Source organism: Sus scrofa, chromosome 1, assembly GCF_000003025.6.
Source record: "Sus scrofa isolate TJ Tabasco breed Duroc chromosome 1, Sscrofa11.1, whole genome shotgun sequence".
NCBI lineage: Eukaryota > Metazoa > Chordata > Mammalia > Artiodactyla > Suidae > Sus > Sus scrofa.
Genome location: NC_010443.5, coordinates 239,190,441 through 239,202,982, shown reverse-complemented (window position 1 = coordinate 239,202,982; position 12,542 = coordinate 239,190,441). Strand labels below are relative to the sequence as shown.

Here is a 12,542-nt window from a genome sequence, read left to right as displayed (position 1 = left end):
TTAGGGAAGCAGTTGTGATAGTGGCAGAGTTGGGACAAAAACTCAGTGCTCCTGACCTTCAGTTTAATGGCCACCTGGCTATGATGCTAGGAGTGATTCCAGTATTGAATTCATGGCTGAAAGACTCATTCATCATGGCCTCATTATTTTACTTATTCCAAGATCCTACTATATTGCAGCAGGTACTTGGTGAGGAAAACTGAGAAGGCCTCTTTCTTTGTGGAGCTGAAAGTATATAGAGAGGTAGGCAGACATTAATAAGATCACCACAAAGTGTAACATTACAAACAATAATGACTGACCTTTATTGAGAGTTTAGGATATGACAGGCACTGGCTTAAGAGTGTGTGTATTAATTCATTTTAGCCCCAAAATAATTTTTGGTGTTTTGGGTATTACTCCCTTTTTATATGTGAGGAAAAGAAAGCACAGAAAGGTGAGATAATTTAGCTGATGTCACACAGCTAGAAAGCAGTGGAAGCCCAGTTTTCTTAGTTTCAAAAAGCAGAATGACAACGCTTAGTTGCTGAGATTAAGTTAAGAGAGAGAAGTCTGGCAAACACATCCATCAACAGGACTGGGTTTATAGTAGGTGCTCAATAATGATTACTGAATTTCAGTGGCTCTGAGACTTGTGAGGTGGATGGGGACTTCCCTCATCCAGTTGGTGAGTCCTCCAGGAACTGCCACAGGCTTTGTGAGGGACAGGTCCCAGGTTACCAGAGACCTTATGCTTGGGCATGAAGAATCTGGGTAAGTCCTGGGCCTTCCGCACAAAGAGAAATGTCCTGGCTCCCCAGTGTCTGGGCCTCCTTGGATGGCCAGACTAGCACCCAATGCCATGCACTGCATACACCAGAGGCCTTACCCTCCTCAAACCCACCTGGGACTCTCCAACTCCCACACCTTTGCTCTCGTTGTTCCCCACCTTAAATGCCTGCCCATCCTATCTCTGCCTCACATAGCTTTCTCAGGGGATCCCCACTTTGTCAGAGAGAATCTGTACATCTTATTTGTGACCAAGGCCAGGTCAGTTCTGATCCATTCCCCATCCTAGTGGCCATGGGAATGAGAGCTCAGTGTGTGCCTGCTCACCCATCAGATTGGAGGCTGGGATCATGGATTTCCTTCTCTCCCATCACCATATGGCCTGGAGAGGAGGAAACAACGAGGACGTTGTTGGATTAAGACCATACTTTCCCCCAGATAATAACTGTGTCAAATAAACTCGCCCGATGTAAACATTTTTCCACCTTTTTCAGTGACACAAAGTTCTGTCTTGTGGTCACACTAAATGTTCCTCAACTTGGAACTCCCCAAGGCTGCCTCCTAACCATGTAGTGTAAATCATCATTAGGCAAAGTTTGTTCAATAGAAATTCTCTTTAGTTCTTCATCTTTTTACCAAGGGAATGAATTAGACCTGAGATGAAACTTCATTGTTCAGCCCAAGTGCCATTCCAAGAGTGGCTGTTCTGTGTGCCGTCTGCCTGGACAGTGGCTGTGCATCCCATCACACTGCAGGGGACAGCTGCTGGGTGGTCTGGGCCTTCCCAGGGGCAGTCATCCTGAAATGGCCTTGTCATAATGTTGCAGGTCAGTGTCAGCTTTCCGAGCATGTCAACAGAATCTGAGTAAACTCCTGGGAGCTGTGACCTGACCTGGATTTTCTGAGTTTGATCAGTCCAGGGTTGTTGATCAGGGTCTGCAGCAGGAGCCACCTTGTCCTGGACCTCACTGAGATGCGGGGACCTAGGACAGAATCAGAGCAGGTAGACTGGCAGTGGGGGCAGCTTGTCTCTATCCTTCTCAGAGGCTGTAGGGAAAGCTGCCTGGAAGGTGTGAGGAGCTGGATGGGGACCCCTGGGGACATGAGGAGCTGGGGGGATGTGAGTTTGTCCCAGCTCATGTGAGAACCAGGTATCTCAAGTGCTGAGAAGAGCAACATGGTCCAGATTGATGCCGATGAGACATCCTCAACTGAGGGGCTTCCCAGCAGGAGGTGGAGCAGAGTAGCAGGGGTGAGAGGGGTGGAGTAGACAGTTGGTGGAGTAGACAGTTTAGAGCCTTGAGGGGGCTGGACTTGGTGGCTGTGGAACTTGTGATAAATAACGAGGCAGATTAAGCAAAAACTGCACACCAACTTGGAGGGCATCTGGCCTGCAGCCCAGTCTGCTCTCCTAGGCGGAGTCCCAAACAAATGGATGAATGAAAGACCCATCTCGCAGAACTGGAGCTCATTTCCAGAAACAAGGGAGGAACTCAGTTAGCAGGACAAGGACATGGGGGTCCCGCAGCCAGGCTGACTTGGGGCTAAGCCTCCTGATCTCCTGGGTAGAAGGGATCCCAGGGCATGGAGAGTGGAGGAAGGAAGGCAGGGAAGGAGGACCCTGGGACAACTCAGGGATCCCAGGAAAGCCTTAGGGTACTTGTTTCCTGGTGTTCAACCCTAGTGTAGGTTCAAACAGGAGACTTACCTGCTGATGGATTTAGGTACCAGTATTTGATGGCCTGCTGTTGCCTCCTCTCCCTGTGGCTTGTGATCAAGATGTGACAGAAGCTGACAAGCACAGGGTTGGCATGATAATGGTCCACATAGAGCATGCCAATCCATGCGCTGAACCCTAAAAGCCAGAAGGCAAGTCAGACCATGCGGTACGTCCCAGGCTGTCCCTGTTTGTGCTTTTTATGATTTAACTGCATCATCACTTCGTTCCCAAATGATGCCCGTGTCTTTGCTGAGAATCTAGAAAATGAGGCATAAAAAACTGGAAGAGTTCTTAGAGATCACACCCTAATCTGTTCATTTGGGGGATTTTTATGGGGAATTTGAAGCTCATAGGAGCTAGAAGCCCCTGTTGCTTATACAGAGAAGCCATTAGCCATTTAATGAATGAATGAATGAGCAGAGATGGGCCAGAAATAGAACAAAAACTGTTTTTGTTCCACAGAAATGGCTTTGATTTTGGAGCATTTCAACAGAACAGATCATTTTCCTACTTAAGCAAGCTTCCAACTAACAGCACCAGTAATCCTAAGATGTGTTTCTTCTCGAAGTTTTCAGAGCCACTCATTCATAAATTACCTTCTAAGTGTTCAGATAGAATTCCACTACCTCTTACTGCCCTTCATTATACCTCAAAGGTCTGTCAAAATGCAGGTATTTAATAGCCTGAATTCTCTTCTGACCACTGGGCTGAATGTTTTTTGGTTTTTTTCTACTCAGCTTTCAGGCAGCTTCCATGGGAAGGTAAGATCTAAGCACATGTGAAGAGTATGAACTCCAGGCCTTTGGTTCCTGACTTCTAGGAATCTTCTGCCAAAGTGCAAGACCAGCGCTCCACAGATGCATGGCCACGTACCCAGGTCTGCTCCCTCATAGCCACTCTGCAGGATGGTCCTGTCGATGCGGGCAATCAGCCACGTGCCCAGGATGCAGCTGATGAGAAGCCTGGAGAGGCAGGCGCCCAGGCCCAGCAGCACGTTATAGAAGAACAGAAAGTAGCTGAAGTTGTGGAACGCTCTCCTGCAAATGGAAGCAGGCGGAGGGGCAGCACCTTTCAGTAGGAGAAGGTGGTTAGGCAAGTGGGCCCCCCAACCATCTCCTAGCTCTTCAGACCTCATGCTGTTAGCAGGAGCGGACTGTCCCTGCTTCACAGCTGGCACGGGGACTGACCAGAAACAGTATAGAGGGTTCCGAGCTCAGGGCAGGCTAAATGTGAAGGGGGACTGTACACCTCAAGAGGCTATAGCTGGATTCGTGCTTATAGCAGAGGTCATGGCTCTTGCACTGCCTCCTGCAAGAGTAACCTGCCCCCAGCTAGGGCTGCTCCAAGTCCTCCAGGTGAAATTTTTCAAATGATGTGGTCTCCTGTTGCCTATGAGATGAAGCCCAAACATTGCATATGAGTTTCTGGGCCCTTTCTGGGGGGGCCTTTCTGGCATTGTCACTTTGTACCCACTCCCCATCCTTCACCATCTAGGACCACTGCATAGCTGCCATATTGGATTCGCACTCTTCTCACAACACGTCCTGTCCTTTCGTGGCTTCCTGCCCACTCCTCTGCAGTGGGGACTGTGGCCATGTCCTCTCCTCATCTCTGCCTGTAGGAATCCTGCCATCCTATAGACCTCAGCTCAAATGTCCCACCTGAAGCTGAAAGAACACCTCTGATTCTGCTTCACCTTCACCTCTCCTTCTTTGGTACTGATGTTTCCCTGGTGATGCTTTCACACGCTCGGGACTTCACTGTCCCTATATGTCTGTGTCTGTCAGCTCCAGTGATCCATGAGCTGATCACAGCCAGATGATATGGGGTACCTCTTTTTCCTCAGTGCTTATGCAGTTTCCTCCATGAGTGAATGAACAAACTAGAAAGAATTACCATGATCCAGGCACTACTGTTCTAAGTTCATATTTTAATACATTTCATCCTCTCTAAGGTATGCACAATTATTTGTAAAATGAGGGAGTGGAGGTTCATAGATTTTTAGTAAGGTCACACAAGGTCATGGAGCTCATAAGGGGCGGAGCCAGAACTGGTTGGAGCCACAGGCAGTTTTGGCTCCAGAGCCCAGTCCTGCCCCTGCCCCTGCCCCTCACCCTCTCAGAGTGCAGAGTCTGCCCAAGAACGTGCCAAGAGTGAAAAGGAAGGAACGAGATGGCTAAGGGCAAAGCCCTACAATGCCCCACTCCTTTCTCTGCCCTCACCTGTTGTTGAGCGCCAATGGCTTCTGCTTGTCAGCTGGTCCCATCTTTGGTTGTAGGAAGAAGCTGGCGGCGATCCATACCTGCATGACCATGAGACCCAGGACGATGGATATGGTGAGGCTGAAACACAGGGCGAGACCATCCTGAGGTGGCCTTGTCCACTCTTCCCAAGCCCTTCTCGAATGCCCAATGATAGAGAGGAGAGAGATGCTGCCTGCCTGCCTGACCAACAGTAGTATGAGCGTTGCCCTTTAGGCCTAACGGCAGTCTCATGCCCACTGTGCAGATGAGAAAACTGAGGCTCACAGAGGGAAGATGACTTTTTCAAAGCTCAATCATCAGGTTTTCTGGCTCTAGATCAGAACTAGAGGGATTGAATTGTGTCCTTTTGTGGAGGGGTGGCAGCGAGGCTGAGTGGTTTAACAGCATAGGAATCAAAGTCAGTAATGGGGTTTTTAGAAGAGCTCGTAAGGGCCAAGGGAGCCTGGACAGGGCAGGCTCTGCCCCAGACAGGAGGCTGTAAGTGAGTCTGGAACCAAGATGCTCAGAGCAGAGAGGTCTCCAGAGGGTACCACACCTTGTATTTATGTCCCCCCAAGTGGCAGTGTTGGGTAGTGGTTAAATGAAGTTTTGGTTTCAGGCTGCCCAGCTGCCAATCCTGCCTCTTTCCCTGTTGGACAAATTGCTCAGCCTCTCTGTGCCTCTGTTCCCTCATCTGAAAAAAGGGAGCTAATATAAGTCCAGCCTCAAAGGGTTCTTAAGAGGAAGGATGCAGAGTAAATTCTCAATAATGTCAGCCTTCACTTTTGCCTTCCACATGGGGAAACTGAGGCTCAGAGAGGCAACTTATAAGTCACAGAGCTGATCTAAAACCTAAGCTCAGATCCCCTCCCTTCTGCTATACCGGCCTCTCACTTCACCCCTCTGAACCTCAGTCTTCCCAGCTATGAAGTGAACACATGTGTATCTTACAGACACACACACACACACACACACACACACACACACACACACACACACACAACTGTGAGGACCCTGATGAACAGTGAAAGTGGGAACATTTTGTAAATTGTAAGGTTCCCATCACAATGATTTGCTCTTTTGGTCCATCCCTAGACCAGAGCTGAGAGCATAAATCCAGGGGTGGTGACAGCCCAGTAGGGAAGGGGCATCTCAAATAGCAATTGTGAGGGCCCAGCAGCTCCCAGGCCCTGGGCAGTTACAGGAAGCCCACCCAGCACTTACGTGCCGATGCCCAGTCCTCGGAGCATCGCCATGGCCTGATTGTGGATGACAGGCAGCACCAGGCTGTACATGATCACCACGCCACACAGGCTCTGCATCACGTGGATGATAAGGTAACCTGCGGATCCAGGGAGCCGGTGGTCGCACGTGTCCCTCCCTGCAACACCCCTCAAGCCTCCTCCCGCCAAAGGTCCTGATGCTCTAGCTTATGCTGTTTCTTCTGCCTGGCATGACTGCTGACTTATGCTCACCCTGCCAGGTGCAGTTCAGAAGCCAACTCCACTAGAACACCTTCGTGCTCTGCCGTGGGTGTGGATGGTCACTCATTCCTCGGTCACCACCGCCCTTAGCATATAGGCCCTGCGGGCACAGGGCAAGTGGAGACAATGACCTACACAAGGAGTGCTTCTCACTCCTTCCTGGGGGTCCCTAGAGGAAGAACTAGGGCTGCTTTTGCCCCACCTCTCTCCTCCCTACCCTCAGCCAGGGCTCTGCAGGTGCTCAGGGAACGTGTGTTGAACGGATGGGTCACGTGACAGCACTTACCCCACAGAATATAGGCGATCTGCCAGCCAGAGTACCTTGCGATGGCCACCTGAGATTTAAAAAGAAGAAAAAGATCTGAGAAAGGAGAAATCTTGATTACTTCTAACACGTGTCCAGCACCCCTAACTCATGTGAGGGTGACCCACCACCCCACCAAGGCAGGTATTACGATGGTCCTCATTTTTATAGATGAGGAAACCAAGGTCCGGATGGGGACACCCAGCAGCAGAAACGGAACTGAGGCCTCTGGACCCCAGCCCAGGGCTCTTCCTCCCCCAGCACGCTGCCCCTGTCCTGCTGCAGGACAGCAGATCGTGGCCTCCGAGCAGAGAGGGGCCTCTGTAGACTTACCACACTCTCTGATGAGGAAGGACTGTGGAACTTCAGAGGGAGAAATTGTTTATCTCCTGCCCACAACCTTTTCATATGCTTTCTAGAGAAAAAGTGGGAGATTAGGAATATTCATGACCAGGGATCCTTATCCACTTAAAGCTCAACAGACATCCACAGAAAGGCCTGTGTGGAGAGAGATGGTGGGCAGCTCAGCCCCCTATATTGACCACAGCTCATAGGATGGTTCCAATTAGCCTGAAACATCTTTTCTAGCAGTTTTTTTTTTTGAATTTTAGATACAACTGACATATAATGTGATATTATTTCAGGTGTACAATAATTTGATATCTGTCTATACTGTGAAATGATCACAATAAGTCATGTTAATATCTTTCAGCTCACACAGTTACCAAAGTTGTTTCCTGTGATGGGAACTTTTAATCTACTTTCTTAGTAAATTTCAAATATGCAATAAAGGGTTTTTTTTGTTTTGTTTTGTTTTTGCCACCCTGCAGAATATGGAGATCCCAGGCCAGGGATCGGATCCAAGCCACAGTTGCAATTCACACCGCAGCTGCAGCAACACCAGATCCTTTAACCCACTGTGATGGGCTGAGGATCAAACCCGCATCCTGGCACTACAGAGATGCCACCGATCCCATTGTACCACAGCTGGAACTCCAGATATACAATAAAGTATTTTTAAACTATAGTCGCCATGCTGTACATCCCCACGACTTGTTTATTTTATAATTGCAAGTTTATACCTTTTGATACCCTTCACCTATTTCACCCACCCACCCTGCCTCTGGCTGCCACCAATTTGTTCTCTGTATCTATGAGTTTGGTTCTTATTTTATTTTGTTTAGATCCCACATATGAATGAAATCATTCGATACATGTCTTTCTCCGACTTATTTCACTTAGCATAATGCCCTCCAAGTCACCCATGCTATCAGGAGAGTCTTAGATGCCATCTGCAAGAGACCCACCCCTGGGCAGCCAGACTGGGAGACTGTAAAGGCAGCACGCTCTGGAAGGGTGGGACCTGACCCTGGGCTTCCTGTGAGTAAGTGGGTAACTGAATTAGAGACTGAGACAGACAGAAAAGCAGAGAGAGAGGCAGAGAGAGATACAGAGACAGAGACAAAGGCAGAGAGAAAAGGGAGCCAGAGATGCCTAAAATTCAACATCTGCCTGCACGCACATGCTGGCTACATACTGAAGGTCATCCCCTCCCCCTGCACTGCTGTTCTTGGGAGTGATGCACCTGGTTTCTTTGACCCAATCTCTTGAGAGGTCCCCTTGAGGCAGATTCACCTGCTGGGAGCCCAGTGCGATTAGTCCTGGAGAGCAGGGCAGGTCTGACACCCAGTAGAGACACCAAAGTGTACAAGAAATGACAAGGTTAGAAGGGACCAGAAAACATGATCAGCTGCTAATAGCTTGGCTAAAGTTACTTTGTTAAGTCTCGCCTCCTCAGCAGTGATCACGGAGATGAAAGTATCCTCTAGGGTTGTGCTAAAAACCAAAAGAAGATTCTAACCATGATGTCAAGCTTACAGTGGAAGCTCACATCTATGTGGTTGTTTGTTTGTGTGTGTGTTTGTTTTTACTACCAATAGATGTGGCTGTCCCTGGACCTTGTATATACTGCTGTTCCCGATCTGGACATTGCTGGCACTGCTTGGGAATTCTGAGAGAAGTCTGTCAGTTGCTTTCCTGGCTGAAGACACACAAATGACTCCCAGAACCCTCTTACCTGTAGCAAGCCAAGATGTGGAACAGATAGCTCACACACGTGAGGGAGGCAGGCAAAATGGTCACCAACCAGACTCCTGCAATGGAAAAGGTGATATGAGGGGCCTCAGAAGATGAACCAGAAACTATTTGTAAAATGCAGAAACTCACAGCAGAGAGGTCTGGGCAAAATATATTGTACTTCCTTTAACACACCTCTTGTGTAAATAAAGTTCTGCTTATATTTCTGTTTCATTTTAGCTATACACTCTTGATATATTTTATTTCCTGCATGTTCGTAATTTTCTCCTTTGGTATTAACATTTTCAATTTACAGTGAGTAACAGAAAAAGGAAATTATAGGAGTTTCCATCATGGCTCAGTGGTTAACGAATCTGACTAGGAACCATGAGGTTGCAGGTTCAATCCCTGGCCTTGCTCAGTGGGTTAAGGATCTGGCATTGTGGTGAACTGGGGTGTAGGTCGCAGACGCGGCTCAGATCCTACATTGCTGTGGCTCTGGTGTAGGCCAGCAGCGACAGCTCTGATTAGATCCCTAGCCTGGGAACCTCCATATGCCATGGGTGAGGCCCTAAAAACGGCAAAAAACAAAAACAAAAAATGAAAAAGAAAATTATAGCGTGTACACATTGTAGGTAGCCTCTATCCTTGTAAAACACCATTAATGCTTGAATGTCTAACCTCCACTGTTTGGGAGTGGTTACCCACCTCTGGTAACCATGTGCAGAGGTAACCAGAATCAGAGGTCTTGACTATTCATTCATCCACCTTACGGCATGTTTTTAATATTTCATGTCAAGAATGTATAGATAGATAGAGAGAGAGAGAGAGAGAGAGAGCTGGGTCACTTTGTTGTACAGCAGAAACTGACAGAACATTGTAAATAAACTATAATTACATTTTTAAATATATACATTTAATGTCTAATTTCCTTTTAGAATGATTCTGTGTGCTTGTGACAAAGGGATGGACAAAGAGGGAAGGATGTAAAAGCTTCTGTACAAGCTAATTCTCACAGGTGCAGAAAAAGCATCTGAAAGAATCCAACACCTTTTTAATAATTAAAAATACTCTATAAGCTAGAAATAGAAGGGAAACTTTCTCAATCAGATAAAAGGCATCTACAAAACACCCCACAGCTAACATCATACTTAACTGACAAAAAACTGACTACTTTCCCCCTAAGTTTAAGAATAAGAAAATCAATCTCTGCTCTGGCCAATTCTATCCAGTATTGTTTTGGAGGGTCTAGCCAGGATAATTAGGCAAGAAAATGCATCCAGATTGCAAAGGGAGAAATAAAACTATCTCAATTCACAAATGACATGTTATTGCATACAGAAAATCCTAGGGAATAAATAAACAAAAGTAAAACTAATTAATAAATGAGTTCAGCATGGTTGCAAGACGTAAGTTAATGTATATAAATTTTATTTTTATACACTAGTAATGAATAATCTGAAAATGAAGTAAAAAGCAATTGCATTTACAATAGTATCACAAAGAGCAAAATATTTAAGAATAAATTTAATAGAAACATACAACTTGTACACTGAAAACCATAAAAGACTGTTGAAAGAAATTAAAATGGAACTAAACAATGGGAAAATATACCACTTTCATGTATTGGATGTTCTTTGTGAACATAGCAATACTCCCTAAATTGATCTACAGATTCAACCCAATCCCTATCAAAATTCCAATGCAATTTTTGCATAAATTGACAAGCTAATCCTAAAACTCATTAAAAACAAAGGGATTCAGAATAGGCTATACAAACTTGAAAAAGAATAAAACTGCAGAACCTAACATTTCTTGGTTTCAATCTTACTATAAAGCTATAGTAATGAAGTCAGTGTGGTATTACCATAAAGATAGACAAATAAATCAGTGGAATAAATTGAGAATCCAGAAGTAAACCCCCATTCTCAATGTATTTTCCACAAAATGGCAAGATAATTCAATGGGGAAGAAATATGCCTTTCAACAAATGGTTACGAGAGAAACACATATTCACATGCAAAGCAATGAAGTTAGACCCTTGACTTCATACTATATACAAAAATTAATCCAAAATGGATCATAGGCTTAAGTGTAATAGCTAAAATAATAAAAGTCTCAGAAGAAAATGTAAGAGTAAATCTTGGGTTAGGCAATGGTTTCTTAGATATGCACAAGTTATAACAGAAAAAAAGATATATTTCATTTGAATGAAAAACATTTGTGTTTCAATGGACACCACCAAAAAAGTGAAAAAGCAACCCAAAGAATGGAAGAAAATATTTGTAAATTGTATCTCTTGAAAGAGACTGAACATAGAATATATGAAGAACTCTCATAGCTTGATAATAAACAAATAACCCAATTTTAAAGTGTGCAGAGATTCTCAATAGACATTATTACATCTAAGAAGATCTATAAGTGGCCAATAAGTACATGAAAAGATGCTCAAAATCATTAGCCATCAGGGACATGAAAATCAAAACCACAATGAGATTGGGAGTTCCCGTTGTGGCTCAGTGGTTAACGAACCGAACTATCATCCATGAGGACACAGGTTCGATCCCAGGCCTTGCTCAGTGGGTTAAGGATCCAGCGTTGCCATGAGCTGTGGCATAGGTCGCAGATGCAGCTCAGATCTCACGTTTCTATGGCTGTGGTGTAGGCCAGCAGCTACAGCTCCAATTCAACCCTTAGCCTGGGAACCTCCATATGCCATGTATGTGGCCTTAAAAAGACCAAAAAAAGAAAAAACCCACAATGAGATACCACTTCACACTTACTAGATGGCTGTACTAAAAAAGACATACTAACAAGTGTTGGTGAGGATATGGAGACATTGGACCCCTCATACATTGATGATGGAATACACAGTGATATAGCTGCTTTTGAAAACAGTCTAGCAACTTTCCCAGAAGGTTAAACATAGTTACCATATGATCCAGAATTCCACTCCAAGGTATATACACAAGATACATGAAAATATATGAAAAATTTGCAGGTGAATGAATGTTCACAGCAGTATTAGTCACAACAACCAAAAAGTAAAATAATCCAAATTTGTACCAATGGATGAATGGATAGATACAACATTGTAATATTCATACAACAGAATAAAGTCAGCAATAAAAAAGAATAAAGTTCAGACACATGCTATGACATAGATGAATTGTATAAACACCCTGCTATATGAAAGCAGCCAATCAAAAAAGACCACATATTGTATGTTTCTGTTTATATAAAATGTCCAGAATAGGTAAATCCATAGAGCCAGACAATAGTGGGTCCCTAGGGCTAGAAGCTGAGGAGAAATGGGAAGTGATTGAAAATGGTCATGAATTCTTTTTTGGGTGATGAAAATTTTCTAAATTTGACTGTGGTGCTGGTTGCACTAAAAGTCATTGGCTTGTACCATTTAAATGGGTGAATTCTATGGTATGGGAGTTATAGCTTCATAAAGCTCTTTTAAAAAGAGGGGGAATGAAAGCAGATTTCCATTCCTTTCAAAGTTTCAAATGTGTCTTTACCCCAGCATCACCAGGACTAGGCAAATGTTATATTCCAAACTTCACAATAAAAGGATGCAGGCAAACTACCACAGATCTCAGCCCTGGGATGTAGGGGAGACATCCTTGGAAGGAGAGGATGGGAGGAGTGTGGCCACAAGAAGAGAGAGTGCAAGACTTGCTCCAGCCAGCAGCAAGAACACGACTGCACACCTTTAACTTTGTGCCTCTATTGTCCTAAAGGTGAAGCACCTTCAGCCTAAGAATTTTTCTTGGCAAGAAGGTAGCTATTTAAAGCTGGAAGCGATCAAGTCAGAGTAAAAAATGTTATTTTTGATTCTCTGTCTTTTTTTTTTTTTTTAATTTTTACAGCCACACCTGCAACATACGGAAGTTCCCAAGCCAGTAGTCAAATTGGAGCTGCAGCTGCTGGCCTAGGCC

At 45.1% G+C, this 12,542-nt stretch overlaps 1 protein-coding gene across 2 annotated transcripts in view; it reads right to left on the bottom strand.

Annotated features, from left to right (window-relative positions):
- The window catches only part of LOC102168060 (stimulated by retinoic acid gene 6 protein-like), a 71,633-nt gene continuing 59,367 nt past the window's right edge, over positions 277-12,542 (bottom strand). The window contains exons 12-19 of one of the 2 annotated variants that reach the window (XR_002336826.1): positions 8,597-8,672; positions 6,853-6,934; positions 6,502-6,550; positions 5,956-6,073; positions 4,711-4,790; positions 3,362-3,525; positions 2,477-2,623; positions 277-1,751 (exon numbers count right to left, since the gene is read on the bottom strand). Coding sequence is in view for 1 of the 2 variants with exons in the window: in XM_021066260.1 (XP_020921919.1) it covers positions 1,603-1,751; positions 2,477-2,623; positions 3,362-3,525; positions 4,711-4,830; positions 5,956-6,073; positions 6,502-6,550; positions 6,853-6,934; positions 8,597-8,672 (905 nt within the window). In the remaining variant the exon portion in view is untranslated. Of the gene's footprint in view, positions 1,752-2,476; positions 2,624-3,361; positions 3,526-4,710; positions 4,831-5,955; positions 6,074-6,501; positions 6,551-6,852; positions 6,935-8,596; positions 8,673-12,542 lie in introns of both variants that reach the window. The other variant, XM_021066260.1, reaches the window with a different exon arrangement.